This window comes from Ursus maritimus, unplaced genomic scaffold (assembly GCF_017311325.1).
Source record: "Ursus maritimus isolate PB19 unplaced genomic scaffold, ASM1731132v1 scaffold_25, whole genome shotgun sequence".
NCBI lineage: Eukaryota > Metazoa > Chordata > Mammalia > Carnivora > Ursidae > Ursus > Ursus maritimus.
The window spans coordinates 10,425,965-10,447,600 of NW_024425008.1; the positions used below are offsets into that span (position 1 = coordinate 10,425,965).

Sequence of the window (21,636 nt, forward strand, 5' to 3'; positions counted from 1 at the left end):
ATTGAACAGGGTATGAGAGAGGAGCAGTCAGACAAGGTAGCAGGGCAGGACAGAGAGGGTGCCAGAGCAAGCATGGCTGCCTGTGGAAGGTTCTGGGTGAGGCGGTGCAAGATCCTTTGTTCTGGAGAGCCTAGAGGAACTGCATGAGTGGTGGGAGGAGGGGCGTCCCAGATGTGTGTGGGGGGATGGTGAGGCCTCTGTGTGGAGCCAGGGTTTGGCTGGGAAGGATCTTGGGTTCTGTGTTCCGGGGGGAGTCGGGAGATACATAGTTTGCTGGAGTTGTCACAACGAAGCACCACAGACCAGGCGGCCTTAACAACAGACGTTTACTGCTTCATGCTTCTGGACGCTTGAAGTCTAGGATCGAGGTGTTGGCAGGGCTGGTTTCTCCGGAGGCCTGTCTACTTGGCTTGCAGATGGCTGCCTTCTCCCGGGTCCTCACGTGGTCTTCCCTCTGTGCCTGTCTGGGTCCTAGTGTCTTCTGAGAAGGACACCGGTCAGATTGGATCAGGGCCCACCCATAGGACCTCATTTTAACTTTATCACTTCTTTAAAGGCCCTGTCTCTGAATACAGTCACATCCTAAGTAACTGGGGGTTGGGACTTCAGCATGTGAATTTGGGGGGAACACAGTCCAGCCCGTAACAGGAAGGTTAAGCAGGGTCAGGTTGCAGAAGCCTGGAAGGGCTTTGGACTTCGACCTGAGTCAGCCACGGCCAATTCTTGAGCTGAGAGCAGCCTCACTATGTAGGTGAGGGCTTTAGAAAGATGATCCAGGATCTAATACTGACGTGTGGTTTGGGTTAGACGGTGAATAAGGTGGTCAAGACCCCAGAAATCCATGGTGTGTGGGTAGAGCGGATGCTGTGGGGGAGAAGATGGTTATGGGGTGAGGATACCAAGAAGGAGGTTCCTGGATGCCCAGACTCCAGGCCACAGCATTTGTTTGGTCAGTGTCCCAGGAGGACTGGCTGAGCCCGCTGAGCCCCCCATACCCTGGGGCGGAGCTGCTGGTGGGCAGGTGGATGGTGGAGCCTCCCCTGTCAGAGAGAGAGGTCTTGCAGAGGTGCCCCAGGGAGGGTGGTATGTCCACAGAAATAGGGCTAACTGTGGTTCTCAAGTGTTTCCAAATGCCCTTCATGGACATGGCCTCACCAAGTCTCCATAATAGCTCTGGGAGGTGGGCAGCATTGCTGTCCATTTTACAGATGAGAGAAAGGATCAGAGAGGATCAGTGGCTTGGCACGGTTGCAGGGACTGGGCTGGCTCTCGGCTGCAGAGTGGATGCTCATTATCGCTGCCGCATTTTGCTTTCTGGGCTGTCATTTGTGGTGATGCCACCTCCAGGTAGTCTTCCATGACTCCCCTGGCCTTGGGTGTCATGGTGGACATGTCTGGGAGTATGTATTTGGCAATTGACTGGCCTCTACTTCCCCAACACACCCCACTTCTGCCACTTACACTTGGTGATCTGGGATTTAGCCATATCAGCCAGTTTATTTGTTGTTCAATAAAAAAGGTCTGATGCAACTGTAGAAAAGTATAAACGTATATTCTGTATTTACGGACCATTTCATGACTTAAAATGTGTTTTCTGAATGTGGGGGCAGGGGAACAGCCCTGTGAGGTAGGTACTCTTGTCCTCATTTTCCAGTGAGGACACTGAGGCAGAGAGGTAAGGTTACTCGGCCAGAGGCACACAGCTCATGTGAGGTGGAGCTGGGATTCAAACCCAGGTAGCTGCTGTCCCCTGCAGACCATCCAGGGGCGCCCAGTCTGGGCAGAGGCCAGCACATCATTAGCTACCAAGATGAGGTGAGCCAGCGGGAGGGACCTTTTCCTGGATGCGCAGGAAGGTGGCCTGACAAGGCTTGGAGGACAGGTGGGAGTCCTCAGGCCAAGAAGGGGCTAGAAGGAAGAGCTTGGCAAGCTGAGGGATGAGCATGTGTGAGGCTCCCAGCCTGCACTGGTTTTCCCTCAGGTCTCAGGAGATTGCGTGGGAACGTGGATCCTGCTGCCCCTGCCTCTTGTCCTGTGCCTGCTTTGTCACTGAGACTCCTGTGTCAGACCGCTTCCTGCCCTGGGACAGGCCCCTGGGAGTGGGGAATGGCCCAGGAAGGCAGGACAGGACCCAGCTCTGGGAGGCAGCGTCTCGGGCTGCTGTGCAGGGTCCCTGGCCCAGAGGCTGCTGGCCCCGTGGGAACTGCATTTTGATAAAGGCCACTCCACTTGTGCCGGGAGCAGTGGGAGCCCAGGCCATTGTCTGCTTCATTCCCTCATCCACTCATTTGTTGGGGGGTGGGCCATGAACACAATGGAGAAGGTCCCTGCCCTCCCAGAGCATGCATTCTGCCTGAAAGGCGGACCCGCGTCCATGCAGCAGCTCTGGCTAAGGCGAGAGGGTGTGTATAGGTGGAAACTACCTGCCTTCCCCAGGGTCCACTGGCATGGCCTCCTCCCGTGGAGCCCTCTTGGTCTTTCCAGGATGCAGCTAGAAGTCCGCCCTCCTGAACCACGTGCTTCCTAGCACCCGGCCTGGGATGCTGCTCCCACAGGGCTGGGGAGCCCCGGTCTGCTGGCTGGTACTCTTGAGTCACATGCTCTCTCCTGGCCTTGCCTCCAGCATGCATGGGGTCGGAATGCTTCTGTGGTCTCTGCTTCTGTCCCCATCTAGAGCCAGGGGCGGCCAGGGGCCCCGTGCCACTGCCTGGCTCATGGTGACCCCTGGGCGCAGAGCCTCCCTTGCTGAGTGAGGAGGGTGTGAATGGATGGCAGTACCAGGCCCTTGCTGCCCCTGAGGGGGGCTGGCTTCTTTATCTGGCCTTGTGCAGGTCCCGTGGCACTTTTTCCTTGTCCTCGGTTCTCACTGCAATGCCAGCATGTAGATGGGGCTGGCTCAGTAGGACTCCCATTCTGTCGGTCAGGAGCCCAGGGCCCAGGGGAGCTGCGGGCATCACTCACTGGTCTCCAGCCCCCAGTCCAGAGCTTTTGCTAAAAGTGACTCCCCATGCCAGCCTCGCTGTCTTCATGCCTCCCTCACTGTTCCGGGTGGCCCGCTGGCCCCAGAGTGACCGTATGTGCAGCGATGGGATTGTTCCCCATGTCACCCATTGTCCTCCTTCCTGAAAGGACTGCCCTGGTTTCTGAACGTGGGACTACCCAGGACTGAGAAGGCATGGTCAGGACCGTCCACTGCAAGTGCCTCAGCGAAGTCTTGCAGTCCTTTTGGGAAACAGCACAGCATGGTGCCATGCGGCAAGAACCCTAGAAACGTCGATTCCCACGGGCCCCGAAAGTCACTTCTGGGAATTCAGCCCATGGATGTGATTTGTCACAAGCACAAAGCCTTATGCACAAGGGATGGTCATCGATCCCTAGTCTGATGGAGAATTGGCGCAAACGTAAACGCCTGACTCCAGGAGAAACGTCACCGGTCCAATAACCAGGATACGCGAGATCTCGGGAAGATCCTGCCGGCAGGTGTTCGGTAATGCTGGGATTCAAGCAGCAAGTCCAGTCACAATCGTCGCAAAGTAGGCAAAGAGAATGCCTGTGCAGGCCAAGTCCTTCAGAGAGTGAAAGGCCAGGCCTAGCAGGGATGTATGTGACCGCTTGCTTGTTTTCGAGTGGAACGAGCCGAGGTGGAGGGGTGTGACCACGTGGTGGTACGAGGCCTGCGTGGCAGGCGAGGCCTGGAACATGGTCTTCGCTCCCAGACACGCTGACCACATGCCCTGCAGACACGCTGACCACATGCCCTGCATTTGTCCAGATGGGGCCCCAGTGCCCGAGGAGACAGCCGTGTACATTAGGCGGCATTGACCCCTTCGCTCAACAGGTCAGATTGTGCACTCAGCAAGTGTTTGTTGGGGACCTACTGTGTGCCAGGCAGTGTCCTAGGCACTGGCCTACAGCTGTGAACAAAACCCAGGTTCTCCCACCTGCCTTCACGGAACTGACGTTCTAGAGGGAGATGAGCCAGCAGATGGAATATGTGCTTCTCCTGGCACGTTCCCGTGATGTCGTCCCGCTGCTCAGGACCCCGCAGCAGGTTCTTGGCCACCTGGGTCCCCTCCATGGTCTGTCTTCTGTCTCTTCTCCCCTCCGCCCAGCCCTGACTCCTGGGTGGTGTTCACTGCTGGGGCCCTGCCCGTCGCAGAGGCTTCAGAGCATTCCAACCCTGCGTGTCCCCAGGGACTGCCCCTGCCCCTGGGTCATCTTTTCATCAGATATTGTCTGGGTGAAGAAATGAAGTTTGTTCAAGAGAAGGGAACTGAGGCAGGATCCTAGTACAGCTGTGCTCCCCCCACCCCCCAACCAGTGCCCTGCCAGGGGATCTCAGCCATGTGAGGATGGCCTGCTCTGCCAGCACCACGCGGGGCGCACAAGAAAGTAAGTGAGGATGGGGCCTGGCACTCGACACGTCCCAGGAAGCTGGACATGACCAGTGGCCAAGATGCAGCATCTGCCTGCTCTCCGGTGGGTGTCCCCAGCCGGCTTGGCCAGTGCAGGGTACCTGTTATGTACCAGGCCTCCCAGCTACTGTCCAGGGAGACATCGCTCCTGTTTTACAGACGGGGAAAGTAAGGCCCAGCAGAGTTTGGTCACTTGCCAAAGGTTACAGCTGATGAGTAATTTACTCCAGGTTCAAAGGCTTCAGAGTGCCATCTCTCTTTGTCCCGCACCCCTAGTTGTCCACTTGTATCCACCTGTTTGTCTTTGGTCTTTTGTCTTCTGGGTAGCTCTCCAGCAGCTGCCTCTAGTCAGATAAGGGCGTGACCCCCTGGCAGAGTGGAGTAGGGTGTGACTTGAGACGCCTGGGTTCCCCCCCTCGGCCTGCCAGTAACTCGCATGTGGTCGTGAACTGTTCCCCTTCCCTCTTTGGACGTGTGGACGCATGGTTGGGACTTGCTCATCTCCGAGGGTCCCCAGCTTCCCATTCTGTGATGCGGGCGGCCGGGAGGGAAGACACGGGCGGGCCTTCGGTTTCCCAGGGGCTAAGGTTTCAGCTCCTCGCAGAACACAGCCCACTAGCCGACTAAAAAAAGCCTCTTTCCAACTCCCATCCAGAAATAAAGGCGGTAGATAAATAAGCAACAGTAGCCTTTTTCTGGGAACCAGAAATAGCTTCCCGGGCTCCTAGTGCTGACTTAGAGAAAGACTCTTCATTCTGTCTTTCCTGGGGGGTGGAGCTGCAGGCGATGTTGTGAGTTTCCCACGGCTGAGCTGCTGGAACCTCTGTCGCCACTGTCCCTTGTGCGGCGGGGCCGGTGTGTCTGTGGCCACCACGGCACTGGCTCTGCTGCCACGGGGACCTGGTTCCTTCCCCGGCCCTCCCACCAGCCAGGTGGCCTCGGGGTGTGGGAGCTAGATGGGTGTCCGCGTCCTCCTCTCCGAGGCTGGGGCCAGGTTGTGCAGAAGCAGCAGCGTGTCCCTAAGTGAGCCTTGGCATGGTCTGTTCCCTCTACTGGGAGCACGCGGACCCCATATGCACAGCCTTCGCCACCCGCTCGCCCTCCGCTGTGTTTGCTCAGCGAGACGCTCCTGACCTTACTCCCTGCTCTGCTCACCCCGCCAGCACCTTCTGGCTGTACGGTTTACTCATCAGTCTGGTTTGTTGTTCGGGAACATAAGCTCCATGAGGGCAGGCTGTCTGTTGGGAAGTGCCCTATCTCTGGCTCAACATTTTTTTTTCTTTTGCCATTGGTGGTGAATGGTTATTGAAACCAAAATAGGAACAGTAGTCATTTCTAATTTACTGTGATTTCACAGGCAGGCAGGATGGTTTTGGCTACAAGTAGCCAGAAAGTGGTTCAAGAAGTTAAGACTTCATGGGGCGCCTGGGTGGCTCAGTCATTAAGCATCTGCCTTCGGCTCAGGGCCTGATCCCAGGGTCCTGGGATCGAGCCCCGCACTGGGCTCCCTACTCCGCTGGAGCCTGCTTCTTCCTCTCCCACTCCCCCTGCTTGTGTTCCCTCTCTCGCTGTCTCTCTGTCAAATAAATAAATAAAATCTTAAAAAAAAAAAAAAAAAGTTAAGACTTCATGGTCTACTGTTCCTGAGTCCAGAGTGGGGCAGGCCTGGGGCACGGAGCAGCGGTGGCCCAATGAGGGACAGGGGTCCCTTCCTACCTCTGCCGTGCAGGCTCGGGACCTCCTTCACCCAGTGCTGGCCTCTTGGTGGTGACTGAGCTTCAGCTGTGGGTCCTTTCATGCCAGTGTGATGGGACCAGTCTCTGTCCCGGACCCTGCCCTGGAGCGACAGTGGGGTAGCAGCCGGTGGAGCCTGCTGCTCAGGGTGTGGTCAGCAGGCTCCAGGTTAGGAGGAAGGAGGAAGATGGTGACGGTGTGCACATGCCCCTCTTCTTGGTGCACTTGGTTCTTTGCCACCTTGGTTCTGTGTTGGGCCCCGCCTCATCCCAGAGCCTGGGGTTGCAGGAAGCTGGGGTGTCTGACTTCGTGCTGGATGTGGCCCATTCATTGGAAATGTCTCATCCCTGCTTTTCACCTGGACCCCAAGCATCTCTGGGGGAAGCACTCGCCTTGTCCTTGTCTGACTGTGCCCTGGACGGGCGTGGAGCAAGGGACAGGACTGCAGGCTTGAAGGCGACACCGTGCCTGAAGCATTTGTTCAGCCCTGTGCCTGCAGAGAGCGAGCACTTGAGGGATGACAGCTGTTGCTGGGGGATCTTTCTTTCTTTCTTTCTTTCTTTCTAATTTATATAATTCACATGCCATAAAATCCACCTTTTTGAAGTACACATGCAGTTCAGTAGCTTTGAATGTATTCCCAAAATTGCACAAGCAACACTGCCGTCTAAGTCCAGAACATTTTCATCACCCCAGAAAGAAATGTACCCATTTGTAGTCCATCCTCATCCCCCCGCCCGCCGTCCCCCAGCCCCTGGCAACCAGTCTCCTGTTTCTCTGGGTTTGCCTATTCCGGACATTTCATATAAGTGAAGTTCTGATATGTGGCTTTTGTGACTGGCTTCCTTCGCTTCCCTTAGCGTTCCGATTTCAAGGTCACGTTGTAGCGTGGGCCATTCCTTTTTCTGGCTGAAGGATACTCTGTTGAATGGGCACATCACATTTTGTTTACCCACTCATCAGGGGATGGGCATTTGGGTTGTTGCCACTTTTTGGCTTTTACGAATAATGCTGCCGTGGACATTCCTGGGCAGGTTTTTACGTTGACATATGTTTCCATTCCCTTGGTTATGTATCTAGGAGTGGAATTACTAGGTCCTACTGTAACTCTGTGTGTAACTGTTGGAGGAACTGCCAGACTGTTTCCCAGAGCAGCAGCACCATTTTACTTTCCCACCAGCAATGTCAGTACTCGTTACTTTTTGTCTTTTTGATCATAGCCATTCTCAGTAGATATGAAACAATATCTCATTGTGGTTTTGATGTGCATTTCCCTTATGGCTAATGATGTTGAGCATCTTTTCATTTGGGCCATTTGTAGGTCTTATTTGGAGAACTGTCCATTCCAGTCCTTTGCCCAGGAATGCCTGGGTGGTTCCATCAGTTAAGTGTCTGCCTTCAGCTTGGTTCATGATCCCGGGGTCCTGGGATCGAGTCCCACATTGGGCTCCCTGTTCAGCGGGGAGCCTGCTTCTCCCTCTGCCTGCCGCTCCCCCTGCTTGTGCTCGCTCTCTGTCTGACAAATAAATAAATAAAATGTTAAAAAAAGCACACACCAGAAAACCCCCAAATTGTTTGCCTATTTTAAATTTGGGTTGTCTTTTTCTTGTTTGTTAATAGTTCTTCACATGTTTTGGGTACTAGACTGTTATCAGATGTATGATTTGCAAATGTTTCCCCATTCTGTGGGTGGTTTTTTCACTTTCTTGATAGTGTCCTCTGAAGTACAACAGTTTTTAATTTTGTTGATATCAGATTTATCTATTTTTACTTTGGTTTCTTGTGCTTTTAGTGTCTAAGAAACTTACCTGACCCAAGGTCATGAAGATTTACACCCATGTTGTCCTCTAAGTGTTCTGTTTTTTAGATCTTTTATTTAGATCATGATCCATTTTGAATCAGTTCTTGTGTATGGTGTGAGGTAGGGTGCCAGCTTCATTCTTTCACACATGGATGTCCAGTTTTCCTACCACCATTTGTTGAAAAGACTGTTGTTCGTCCCTTGAATTGTCTTGGCACCCTGGTAGACAGTCAGTTGACTCCAGATGTCTGGATCTCTTTCTGGTCTCTCAGTTGTATTCCATTGATCTGTAGGTCTGTTTTTGTACCACTACCATACTGCATGGCTACTGTAGCTTTGTAGTAGGTTTTTAAATTGGGAAGTGTGAGTCTTCCAACTTTGTTCCTTTTCAAGATTGACTGTCCCGAGTTCCTTGCATTTTTACATGAATTTAAGGATTAACTTGTCAGTTTCCGCTAAAAGAAAGCTGGGATTTTGACGGTAATCGTGCTGAATCTGTAGATCACTGTGGGAGTATTACCAGCTTAATATAGTAAATGTCTTATTCATGAGCATGGGATGTCTTTCTTTTTTTTTTTTTTAAAGAGTTTTTTAATTTATTTGACAGAGATAGAGACAGCCAGCGAGAGAGGGAACACAAGCAGGGGGAGTGGGAGAGGAAGAAGCAGGCTCCTAGTGGAGGAGCCTGATGTGGGGCTCGATCCCAGAACGCCGGGATCACGCCCTGAGCCGAAGGCAGACGCTTAACCGCTGTGCCACCCAGGCGCCCGGGATGTCTTTCTGTCTATTGAAATCTTCTTGAATGTTTTTCAGCAATATTTTCAGTATTTAAGTCGTTGTTAAATTTATTTGTTTTTATTTTTTTAATGCTACTGTAAGTAGAATTATTTTTTAAATTTCATATTCAGATTATTCATTGCTAGCATATATAGAAATATAATTGTTTTCTGTGTATTGATCTTTGCAGTCTCGTTGAATTTATTTATCTTCATAGGTTTTGAGTTTGTGTGTGGGTTCCTTGGGATTTTCCGTATACAAGGTCATTTCACCTGCACATGGAGGCAGTTTTACCTCCTCTTTCCAGTCTGGAAGCTGTTTATTTCATTCTTCCAACTACCCTGGCTAGAACCTCCAGTATGGTATTGAATAGAGGTGGCAAGAGCAGACCCCCTTGTCTTGTTCCTGATCTTAAGGGGAGAGCGGCCAGTCTTTCACCCCAGTGTAGAATGTTTCTGCGGCTTTTGTAGATGCTCTTTAGCTTGAAGAAATTCCCTTCTGTTCCTGGTTTGTTGTGTGTTTTTATACTGAAGGGCATTGGATTTTGTCAAATGGTTTTTCTGAGTCTTTTGAGACGATCATCTCAGTAAAAGCTTTGTCCTTTATCCTGTTAATATGAAGTGGGCACTTCACCAGGGAGCCAGATGCCCAGGTCCGAGCCTCCCCAGCTACACCACATACTCACTGTGCAACTCTGGGCAGGGGATTTGGTCTGTAAAATGGGAGCGACCACTCCCTCATGGGGCTCTTGTGAGGGGGCTTGAGTGGCTTTGTAGTTGGTGTTGTCTGGCACATAAATCAAGTGTGGTTTACAGAGCAGGTGGCTATGGTCGGTGACACGTGGAAGTGTGGGTGGGCTAGGGGTGGGAGGGGACACTGATGGGGGCATTGCAAAGCAGATTGAAGGCCAGGCTGACGCACCAGCTCTGAAAGTCTGCCGATGGGGGGTCTGGAAGCTCTCACAGGAGGTGACCTGTTGGGCTCCAGTCGTCTCTGAATCTTCCTTTGGGAGGGGATGGGCCAGGGGTGAGGCCCAGGTGAGCACCTGTCTGCTGCAGAACCCTCCAGTTCCTGCAGGCCTCGAGTGTCACATTCTGTTGGGGCTGGGCTGCGGGGCTGTGCGTTCACAGCCACAAGCTTCCCCGCCCAGGCTCTGAGTCCAGCCTGGGGGTGCAGAAGTGGGGCCTTGTTTAGATAGTGGCTTACCACTGAGAGCCAGCACATAGCCCCACCCCACCCCCCGATTTTCCTGACTTCTCTTTTCCTGGCCTGCCCTTTAACCTGGCTCCTCATGCTGCCTCTGTCATTGACTGTCATGTGACTTTGGGCAGACTGCCTGTTGGGGCCTGTTTTGGCCTCTGTCCACAGAGACACTGTCACAGCAGTTTGAGAATTAAATGAACGCTCTGTTTGGAGGGCCCGCAGCACCGTCTGCCAGGGCTCAGCAAACACTGCCCCCAGACCACCCTCCCATGGTCCCTGAGAAGCCCTGCAACCTCTGAAATCTGCCAGCACTTCAGCGCCTCTGTGGAGTTTGGATTTTACAGGTGGGTGGGGGGAGAGAGAAAAACATTTTTCATATGCCCTGTGTAATTCTTGGCATTCGTTTTTATGAGCTCCATGAGGCTGGATCTTACCTTGGTTTAATGTCCTGACCTTCTAGCCAGCCAAGTAGCTCGAAGTTCCTGGAGACAAGCCACTTCGCTTCTTTACTTTCGATTTGTTTTCCAAGGTTTGGGGGAGGAGGGCACCTCACTGACGCTCAGCCTTTCCCGGCCCCTGTGCTCAGAAGTACAGGGTGGTCTGAGGTGAGAGGGGGCCTAGACAAGAAGCAGTAATAACGTACCAGTCATGTAATTCAGCAAAAGGGAGGGAGCATCAGAATACATTTGGTGACCCACCAATCATCTGTTTTGCCCTAACTCGGTGCCTGGCACCAGGAGTGTCCTGACAGCCAGAGCCGACTCAGCTCCCAGAGCTTTTCAGAAAAACCAGACGTGCTGAGAACCCACTGGATGGGTGCCCCTCTGACCCCGGGGACTCAGGCAAGCCAGGGTATGAGAAGGTGTTGGCAGGGAGCAGAGCTGGGGCTGGAGTGTGTCCGCAGGAGGCTGGAGAAGGGCTGTGAGCATGCTTGAGAGAGAGAGAGAGAGAGAGGGAAGGAGGGAGGGAGGGAGGGAAGGAGTCCGGAGGCCAGACCTAGCGGGCAGATGGCTGATGAGCTGTGCCCTTGAGCTAGCCAGAGGGCGAGGGCCCTGTGTCCTGAGGCTTGGCAGTGCTGGTGTAGCCTTGGGCACATGCTTTCATGTCCTCAACTTCAGCTTCCTTCTGCTAGGATTGTTTTGCAGACTGGAGAGGTGGTGCCTGCAAAGCCCTTAGCACAGAGCTAGACGCTAACCACGCAGCGTCACTCCCGCAGTTACTGTGACGCCGGTAAGGCCTATAGTAGGAGAAGTCTTTATTGAGCCAGAAAACGTTCGTAGTTCATTGAGTGAAGATTTGGGTCACCGAACAGTATCCGGTTGTGAAGTTCTTGTGCATACGTGTGCACGTGCCTCAACGAAAGGCTCGCCTGCAGTAATAGTCGTATCTGTGAATGCATGTGGTTCTTTTCTTTGGTCTTCACGTTTGATACTTGTCATACGTTGGTTCTGTAATTACAGAAATGTTAATAGAAAATGTAATTAAAGAACATGCCGCTGTTATTGTCGGTGTGTGTGCGGGCGTGCTTGCGCCCTCGCTGCAGAGTTGAGGGTGTCCGCTTAGGAGGGTGGGATGCTGGGGGTGGCCCCGGGGAGGTGGGTCTGTCCGAGGAAGTGGGCCTGGGGGCAAGCGGGCGGCCTCCCAACGTGGGCTTCTTTTCTGTCCGCAGATGACAGGATCTGCTCGCCACCCTTCATGGAGCTCACGAGCCTGAGTGGAGACGACACCATGAGGCTCCTGGAGCAGAATGGCCTGGCGTTCCCCTTCAGTGCGTACCACCCCCGGGCCCCGCTGGGCAGGCTCGGCGGGCCGTGGGCTGGGTGGGGGTGGGGGGCTGTCTGTGGCTCCCTGGGATGCACGAGGGCCTGGGTGGCCAGGGAAGGCCAAGCCCTGCGTCCTGCTCCCACCTGCACAGTGGAGACGGGCCCTCAGGTGGTGTGGGCTGAAGGTGGTCTTCTGCTGGCCCGGCAGCGTCTGTCCAGACCACCCGGAGTGCAGACGCTGCCACCGTCGCGCGTGTCCCCAGCTCCCCGCTGCCCCATATCCCCACAGGCTGCAGGAGTTTCAAGAATTGCTCCCCGTGTCTGCCAGGTCAGGCCTTGTGGGGAAATCACCTCACTAATTTCTCTCTGCTTCTCTCTCCCTGCTCCATAGTTTGTAAAACCAGAGTGGCCCATGGCACCAACTCTCACGAGGTAAGTGGAAGCTTTGCCCTCTCCCCATGTCCCCGCCCCCCCCCCAGCCCTGTCCCCCTGTCTTTCCAGCTCGCGGTGTCTGTCTGCGAGCCCGCAGGAGTCTGTGTGCTGGATCCCACCCCTGCTGCTCATGCTCCCGTCCTGCTCCTGCTTGTGGCTCTGTACACCATGCCCAGCTTCTGCCCATGCCTGTCCTGTCCCCAAGGGTGGGAAATGTGTGCCAGGGATCTGCCTGCCCCCCCTCTGAGCCCTTGCAGCCATATTCCAATTTGACCTGTCCGACTGTGCGACCTCTGGCTTGGCAGTGTTGATCACTCCCTGGGTGCCCGCTTTGTGCCAGGCACGGCACTGGGCCCCTCTGCGTGTTGTGGACTGGAACGGTGCACTCACCGCCCCCACACACCTGCTGGCCCCGCTGAATTTAGAAGGGGGCAAGAGAGGCAAGGACACTCTACTTGCTGGTGTGTGGTGGTTCCTCCAGCCTCTGGGTCATTCCTTTATTCCCCCGTGGGTGTTCCCAGCCCCGCTCAGTGCCAGGGCAAGAATGCATAAGAAGAGCATCTGCCCCATTGGTAGAGACCGAGTCCCAGACACACGCAGCACCAGTGAGATGGTGCAGGACCATAGCGGGGGCGGCCTTCTGGGGGTAAGAGGACCAGATGGCCAGACAGGCACCCCGTTGGGTCTCGGTTGCCCTTGTCCTTGGAACCACACCCAGGACATGGCCCTCAGGGCTTCACCTCACCCTCTCCCCCATCATCTGTGTTTCATACCCTCAGGGGCACAGCCCAGCCTGGGGGCCTTCCTGTTACGGACTTGGGAGGACGTCCTAGGCAGTAGACACGTGACCCATCCGGAGGACCCTGTGGGGAGAGCCTGACCTTGGGCCGCCTCACAGTCAGAAATAGTCCCCAGAACCTTAGGACAAAACATGGGCAGCCCCGCCGCAATGCCCTGTAGATTTCTGGGGTGCTCTTTATCCCTGGCAGATGTTTATGGGGAAACATTACGAACAGACAGCAGTGGTGTGATACAGCACATGGGTGATGGGAGCTGCGGGGGCAGGAATGCGGGGGCAGCGCCTGGAAGTCGTGGCCTGCTGCAAAGGCCAGCTGTCTGCTAGGGTTGTGGAGCCGTCCCTGTCTGGGCCTGCCTGGGCTCCGGGCCAGGGATGTGCTCCCTGCCAAGCCCTGGGAGGGATCAGGAGCGCTTCAGAGCAGCCAGAGCCCTGTCGCCAGAGCCCACGTTCCCGTCGCTGGCACCAGCCAGCCTTCCACCTGCCCCTTTCACGAGCACCTGGTCCCTCTGTGGGTCAGCGCCTTGCGGTTTTCTGAATGGCAGGGTGGCTCTCGTCACTGTTAGCAGCGTGGTTAGACCGTCCTGATGCAGAAAAGCTCAGCCTGCAGGAGAGGAGCCGCTTCTCTCTTCATGAGAGATTCTGGAATCATGTAGGCCTGGGAGCAGGTCTGGCTCTGTGCACTGCCGGCTGTGTGACTTGGGGCAGATCACCCAGCCTCTCTGAGTGTCCGTCCGCACTTGTAAGTGGGGATCTGATGATGGTTCTGGAGGAGGAGGGACTTGCCGCGCGTGCTGCCGTGGGCCTGGCACAGAAAGCCTTGGGTGCGCTGCGAGGGAGCCAGTTACGGAGCCTGCTGGGTCACCGCAGCAGCGGCGGGGGGTCCGGATCCAAGTAAGCTCCCTCCTTGGCAGGAGTCTCGACCCTCACGTATGGAGTCAGTGCGTTCGGGGGGGGCTTTCGTCCCTTAGTCTAGCTGTCGGGGTCTGGCAAAATGTACACGTGGTGCATCGCTGTCTCCCCCAGCCCCCGCTCCCCCGACCCACAGCAGGCTGTTTCAGGGAGGGGCTCCTCTTCTCCTGAGTGGGGGGATTGGCATCTGGAGGCCCCCAGGGAGTTTGTGTGTGCTGTGGGCCACCTGCCCCCTGGAGGCTTTCGGGTCAGAGGGAGGCCCCCTCAGGTGGGGTGCCCTCCACGGCATGAGTCTGCAGGTTGGGGGGCAAGGTTCCTCGCCTGTCCAGGGTGCCGGGATGTTGAGCGCAGCCAGGATAGAGGGACAGCTCTGTGGACATGATTGGCTTTAAACAGGAAAGCAAGGCTTTCTGATTGGGGTCCTTGCCTGTACTGCGGACTCCCTGCGCCCTGCCTCTGAGTCCCCCAGCCCCAAGCTTGATGAAAACCAACTAGTTTTGCCAAACTACTCTGTCTTCATTGTATGTTCACAGGGTTTTTTTGTTTTGTTTTTAAGCCAGTGCAAGCATACTGATTTGCTCAGAGTGAAATTACCACCCCCCGTTCTGTTACACCACTGAGCCGGAAGCCCCAAGCACCCCGGAAGCTCTCCTGTGGTCGTGACCATTGCTGTTTTACAAGTGGGGAAAATGGAGCACGGAGCAAGTTGCCCAGCTGTGCTCTGGCAGCCGGGTGCTGGAGCTAGGACTTAAACCCGTGTCTGGCTCCAGAGCGCCCCATGTTCTTTCCCTTCTTCGGCGGAAGGCTAAGGAGACGGTCCGTGCGGCGCGTGCACACCCATGCACGCGGTACACGCACGTCCTGTTTCCCCGTGTGGCCTGGATCTCTACTCCTGCCCTGCGCGGCTCAGTACCAGGAACGTTGGGGTGGCGCTCTGTGACCGTGGATGTCGGGGGGCAGCCAGTGCAGGCGGCCAGCTGTCCACGCTCCGTCATTCCTGCCCCGAGTCCCAGGCGTCTGGTGGCTCCTTCCTGGGGCCTGTGGGCTGCGAGGGATTAGCCATGGCCCCAGCACCAGCAGCTGACACAGCCAAAGTTCTCCAGCTGCCCCTCTGCTCTTCCTACTTTAGTGGCCTACCAGATCCTTCTGGGCAGACCTTTGTCCCCAGAGACTCGGGGACTGGGAGCAGCATGTTCTCATCCCTCAAGCCATCCGTGTAGCTTACTCTGTGTGTCAGAGGCCGAGGCTGCATGCTGGGCAGACCCAGTCCCATCCTGGGCTCTGTCACTTTCCAACAAGCCACTGAGCTGCTTAGGGCCTCCGATTCCTCATCTGTAAAAGGTGCGTGAGAGTAGTGCCCTCCTCAGACGTGCATTGTGAGGACAGCACCAGGTGACTCACATAAAGCAGTCAGAACAGGACTGAGTGCTTGACCAGATGCAGCCCTTGTCGACGTACAGATTTTGACCCAAAGCCTCCCAACTCCCGATCCGTTGCCTTGCACTTCCTGCCTCACCTGGATCTTTGTGGAGGAACCTCCAAGGAGGTCATAAAGATTGAGTACTATACAACTGGGTGTCCCATTTCTTGGATTACAGTGTGAATAGTGGAGTTGTGCAGTGCACAGCCAGCTCAACCATACAGGGAGAGCCCGATGATGCAGGATTTCTAAACCCCCACAGTAGGAGCGAATTGATCCCCAGGTGTTCTTCTCCAGGGTCACTCCACTCACCCTGGCTAGAGATTCTTCATGGAGAGTCCTCCGTTCACAGGGATGGTCCTTGGTGGCCGAGCTCTGGACCAGTAACGTGCCCCTGTGTCCAAGACTGAGCAGGTAGTGGACCGTGACAGAGCCCTTGGCCCCCTATCTCCACAGATGGCCATCGTGTTCAACCAGGAGGGCCTGAGTGCCATCCAGCCGCCCTGCGTGGTCCAGAACTTCATCAACCACAATGCCGTCCTGTACAAGGTGTTTGTGGTGGGCGAGTCCTACACTGTGGTCCAGAGGCCCTCGCTGAAGAACTTCTCTGCGGGCACGTCAGGTAACCAAGCTTCCCACCGTCTTGGGGGCCCAGCTGGGACCGGGCATGAGCCGTCGGTCCTGCAGCACTTCCCCTGCTACCCTATGTTCTTTTGGAGGGAGGCAGGGATGGGCTGAGCTGAAGGTTGAAGGAGTTGCGTGCAGTGGGTGAGGAGGTCTTGGGGAACACGGTGCAACCCCATCCCACCAGCTCATTGTAGGGGCTCCATCCATTGGAAGCTCCTGGAAGCGTCTGAAAGCTTTCCGGCAGGTATATGTGGGCACAGTCACCTCCCCCCCTTCCCTGTGACCCCCCTGGCAGGGATGAGGACCGAGTCCGAGTGTTTGGATCCTGAGTGTCCCTCAGGTGTCACAGAGTGGCAGGATCTGCAGGGAGCTGCCATCGTTGGAGGCTGACGGGCTCCACAAGCGCAACTTTTTTTTTAGCTGTTTTCCTGACACCAGGTGACCCTTGGCCCTTTCAGAAACGGGCACTAAGATAAGGATTTGCTGGTGTTGGGACTGCTCAAAAGAATGTTCTGGGGGTTCTGAAGGCATCTCTAAGGCAAGTTCCAGAAACCTTTGGAACAGAGTAACCTCATCTTTGAAATAAGCAGAGCTTGCTAAGAGGACCCCTTGGAGGATATTTGATTGTCCTCATGTGGTTTGCTCAAACACGCCATACATTTATCTCTGCAAGGGAAACCCGCCATCGCCAGATGCATTCAAATACCGGGCTATTTTGTCTCCCATCTGAGCAAACAGATGTGTCTTCTTAAAGTTTCTCCTGCTGGAATTCCCTGTCACCATCCGCTCCTGGTGGCTTCAAGCCACTCCTCTTGAATGAAGTTCAGCTGTTCTTGTCTTCCTTTCTCAGCTGTTCTTCGCTGGATGGGTTTTTTCTTACCATTAACACAGAGCAGATACTTTAGAAATGTGCATTGATTCTTCACTTCCTTTCTGGGTGTAGGCAGCCTCGAGTCTCGAGGCTGCATTGTCAGGGTTTGGGACATCCCCATTGTCACCCTGGTCCCAGCCCCTGCACACTGGGATGATGGAATGATCTGGGGGTGAGAGGACCACGGTCTGGGGCCACATACAAAAAATGTGACCATATACCAGCAAGAGGCATTCTTAGAAATTTGTGGGCTGGAAGAGACTTGTTTTTTTGGGTTTTTTTAAGTAGGCTGTATGTCCAACATGGAGCCCAACTTGGGGCTTGAACGTACAACCTTGTGATCAAGACCTGAGCTGAGATCAAGAGCCAGATGCTTAACCGAGAGCCACCCAGGCTCCCCAAGAGACTATTTTTTTTTTTTAAATCCTGTATTATTTTCCTGATTTTTAAAAAATATGTGCTTTAAGTCTGTGGAAAATGTATTAAGAGTGGTATACCTTACGTAGCTTGCTTTCCCTTCCTTCCTTCCTTCCTTCCTTCCTTCCTTCCTTCCTTCCTTCCTTCCTTTTTTTCTTTACCAAAATCCCTCTACATATAAAAGAAATTTATTGCCAGGTTTTCTTCCTTTGCAGACAAAAAGTATCCCTTTCTTTCCTCCTTTTCCTCCTGGTTGCAGAGTGCTGGGCCAGCTTCTGTCTCAGCACTGGGAGCCCTTAGCCGCAGGGTGCAGGCTCTGTGTCCTGTGTCTTGAGGATGAGGGCTCTGTATATGTGTGTCTTCTGACCACTTCTAACGTGCCAGTTTTCCATAAAATGTTGGCTGGGGCCAAATCAACGAGTAGATAAGCACACAGAGCTAATGCCAAAATGTTTATTGTGCTTAGACAAGCCGAGTAACTTTCAGCGTGTCCGTCTGTCCATCCGCAGAGCTGGTTTCATGTCTGCAGCCTTCGGGGCTTCGTGCCAGGGAGCTGGTGTGGGTTCTGTCCTCTTGATACACATGTTCTTTCCAGATCAGAAGCCTAACTCGACAGCAGCCCTTTACGCTGGACCAATTGAACGGGGGGCTTTGGGGCTCTGGCCTCTCTCCAGGCCTCACCCTGGCTTTCTGGTTCTCGCCGTCCAGGGCGGCAGGCCTGCAGCTTCCCCTGTCCACGCTCCTTGAGTGGGATTCTTCAGGACCTTGGAGGGAGCCAGGGACACTAGCCTTCCCTCTATAACGACCGTGCTCTGTTGATTCTCATCTCTTGGTTTTTACCGGATGGCATCTCTGCAGTCAGGTGTGTCTTAGGGCCGGTGGCTCTTGCACTTGCCTCGGCTGGAATGGAAGTCAGGTTCTTACGGAGATGGTTGGCCTGCGCCAGCCACCAGGGACACACGTTCTCTGCCCGTGATTCACAGCCTGGGGGGACTGCTCCCCTCGCTCCACCCAGGGCCAGGATCCAGATGGGCACGTTTCTCTACTCCCCCTTTTGTGCGGTGGATTTACTTCTGTTTCTTGACCCTGAGGACTAGTGCCTGTATTCTATACTCCTCCCTGGGCCTTTTTCCCCTTGGGGTCCATAAGAGAACGGCGTCACTTATCAGCACATAGAGCTGGGCTCGGCAGACCTTTTCTGCAAAAGGCCAGGTAGTAAATACGTCCAGCTCTGTCATAATTGTGTCCACTGCCCGTGGAGCATGAAAGCAGCTGTAGACAACATAGAAGCAACTGGGCATGGCAAGATTCATCGTGGCCTAGCTGAAGGGCTCCGGAGGAAGCAGTGGGGTCCCGGGCTGCCGCTGGGTGAGGGAGCCCCTTGGACAGGGCAGCCAGGGCCGGCCCCTCTGTGCGGCGGTGCGTGTATGGGACCCGGAGGAGGATCCCGGCCGCCCCCTGTAGTGCTGTGACCTGTTCCCCCCGGCCCAGAGACACGCGTGAGGATGAGGCAGACAAAGCATAGAATGGTGGCCGCTGCTCCTGACTGCTAAGCGGCTGGAATGGTGGGGGTTAAGCTGGTCATTTACTCTGCTTTTGAACCTGTTTTTCTCACCTGTAAATGGGGGCACACATACTCCTCTCGTTGCCCTCCCGCCCCTGAGGAGCATTGGTGGTGGTTTTTTGCTCAGGCTGTGTGTCTAGGACTGGTGTGGACACGGGGAGTGCCTGGGGCCCCAAATCCAGAGTGCTCCTGTGATCAGGGTGCCAGGGCCTAGCCTGCTTCGTCTTTCGGGGGACTGGGTCTCTTAAAGCTCGCCGAGAAGGTGGCATCAAAGGGCGTATGACCCATTCTGACCGGTTTCGGCTTCTCAGTCTCCGGGGTTGGGGAGAGGCTGGAAGCTGCTCACAGGCCCTCGGGCCCCTACTCAGGCCAGACACAGGGAGCCTGTGGCCAGAGGATGGATCCTCTCCCCCCGCCCCGCCAGTGCTGAATGGTCCTCTGGCCGGAGCCATCAGTCACAGTTAACCGGGAGGAGAACCGGTCTCCTTTGAAATGGTCCATGTGTGCGATCTGTTTTCCTGCCACAAGAAGCTATTGGGTGACACAGTCTGTCCAGTTCCACAGGTGCCGGCCGTGCGCTTCTGAGCGCCCAGCTTCTTGCCTTCCCTGCATAAACACCCGTGGTGGCTCTTGTGGCTCGTGCAGGCTTCTCCCTCCCTGAACTTGGCTGCGTCTGCCTGCTCTGCGTGGCCCTTTACCACCCCCCCAGCCCCCGGGCTTGCTCTGCCACCCTTGGGGACCCTCGGGGTGTGTGGGAGGCACCCTGAGTTTGGTGGGGTTGGGCCAGGGTCGGCTGCAGGGTAAATAGGTGGGCAGTGCCTACAGAAGGATAGAACACGTGCTCCAGCTGCTCGAGCCCCACTCTGTCCTCTGGCCCACGGGCCTTGCCACTGCTCAAGGCTCACTCTTCTTGGCTGTCGACGCCCAGGACTAGAGATCGGTGGGGCTGCTTGGCGCAAGTCCTGCAGGGTGTTTATTTTCCCCAGGCTCCTCCCCAGGACCGTCTCTCGTGCCCCCCGTCTGGACTGGCTCTGGTCGGAGCGGCGGGAGGACTGTCGGGTACACCGGGGCGGCAAGGGGCCTGTGTGCCCCACTAGCGGGAAGGATGCCAGGTACATCTCAGCGCCTGCCTGCTTGGCCTCCGCCCGAATCACTTTCTCATGCATGATTGTTGCGGCGCCGTAATCCTGGAGCTGGTGGGGGTCCTTGGCAATCGGAGCAGGTGCCCCCCTGTGGCCTGGCCCCTGCACACCGAGGTGCCCAACCAAGGCCCTTCCTGTCCTGCGCTTAGGGGCCTGGGTCCCAGGGATGAGCAGTATGTCCTGGGGACGGGAACCACAGTGCCCCACCCTGGAAGGACTGAAGCAGAAGCTGCTGGGGCCACGTAGGGGCTCTTGGCCCAGGACATCCCCGTGTCATTCTTGGTGGGGGGGCATGGGGTGGTGAAGCTCGCGGTTTTGTGATTCTTGCATTCCTGTGCCCATGCTTCCAAGTGCTCGAGAATGTGTGACCCACCAGCCTCACTCCACAGGATGGATAGACAAACCGGCTGCTTACTGCTTACATTAGTCTTGGGATCGGTCTGCCCCTCTGGGTGGTGCCTCGATGGGACTGAGGGTATGGTGGGAGGCAGACATGGGTCAGGGAAGTGTGGTGGGAGGAGGTTAGGGTATTTCAGGGGGCTGTGCCAGGTTCCAAAGCCAAACAGAAGTTGTTCTGTATTCTTTTCTTGGTTGGATCCTATAGAAGCCCATGTTCTGATTTCCTGTTTTTTCTCCTACGTAGTTGGGAAACAGCAGAACCCTTTGTAATCTAAGCACTCACGTGCCAAGTGGCTGCTTGGGCATTTCTCAAGTGCTACCCTGAAAAAGGAGTTCCATGGGCAGATACTGGGAGGGGCCGGGAATACTGGATTAAATGGCATTTACTGGACCTCTTGACTTCGGGCCTTTGATACTCCTGTACTGTGTTTCCCATCACTCAGCCACCCCTTAGCCCCCTTTCTCATACCATGTCCATAAGACACACTAGATGCACTTTGGCACGGGGCCTTAGGTGTTGTGGGGAAAACCTGATAGGATACCGTAAGATGGTAACAGAGGTAGGCTCATCAGGGCAGTTGTTTTTATATGGGAAGAAGACTTGAAACAGGATCTCTGAGCGGACATGTTTCTGGCCACGGTGTGGTGTCTCCTTGGCGTGGGGGTGCCCGGCTCACTGGGGCCCCAGGTTGGCTGCTGCTGGATGCCCAGCCCGAGGGCCACCGAGACTGTGGCTGGGGTGGTGCTGCCCCCTGGTGTCAGGTGGTGGAGTCACCATCTCTGCCTTGAGCTAACCCTGGCTCCTTCCTGTCTTTGCTTTTTCAGACCGGGAGTCCATTTTCTTCAATAGCCACAACGTGTCAAAGCCAGAGTCCTCATCGGTCCTGACCGCGGTATGTTCCTTCTGCCCTGGTGGCCTTCCCTCCCGACACTGGGTATGGGGGTGCCGCTGGCAGTGGGGCCCAGGGCTGATGGCCATCACAGCCACACCCGTGTACCACTAGGTTACTCCCAATGGAAGATTTTCTAACTCTTCTCCCAGAGTGAGGATCTCCCCACCCTTCTCCCCAGTCACGAGGAATTTGAGGACCTGCTTTGTAATCTGCTTTTTCCTGATTTAAAAAAGGGTGGGAGGCAACAGCACCTCTGTTTTCCTTTCTCTTTCCTTGTCTATGTGAATCCCGTAAGCGTTTATTAAGGGCCTGCTGATACTTCTGCGGGGGTGGCTCACGGTGGGTGGCAGGCTTGGGGTGAGGTTCGTGAACGTAGCCGTGTGTCAGACATCGTCCTAGACACCCCACAGCATCATAGCCGGGCCTTGACATGGCCTTTCGGGAGTGGGGCAGACAGCTCCGCTTTCTGG

At 55.3% G+C, this 21,636-nt stretch overlaps 1 protein-coding gene across 7 annotated transcripts in view; it reads left to right on the plus strand.

The window, feature by feature from the left end:
- The window catches only part of ITPK1 (inositol-tetrakisphosphate 1-kinase), a 168,991-nt gene that overhangs the window by 137,235 nt on the left and 10,120 nt on the right, over positions 1–21,636 (plus strand). For all 7 annotated transcript variants that reach the window (XM_040641510.1, XM_040641509.1, XM_040641506.1 and 4 more), the window contains 4 exons: positions 11,600–11,698; positions 12,085–12,125; positions 15,710–15,875; positions 21,099–21,166. In XM_040641510.1, the coding sequence (XP_040497444.1) occupies positions 11,600–11,698; positions 12,085–12,125; positions 15,710–15,875; positions 21,099–21,166 (374 nt within the window). The remainder of the gene's footprint in view (positions 1–11,599; positions 11,699–12,084; positions 12,126–15,709; positions 15,876–21,098; positions 21,167–21,636) is intronic.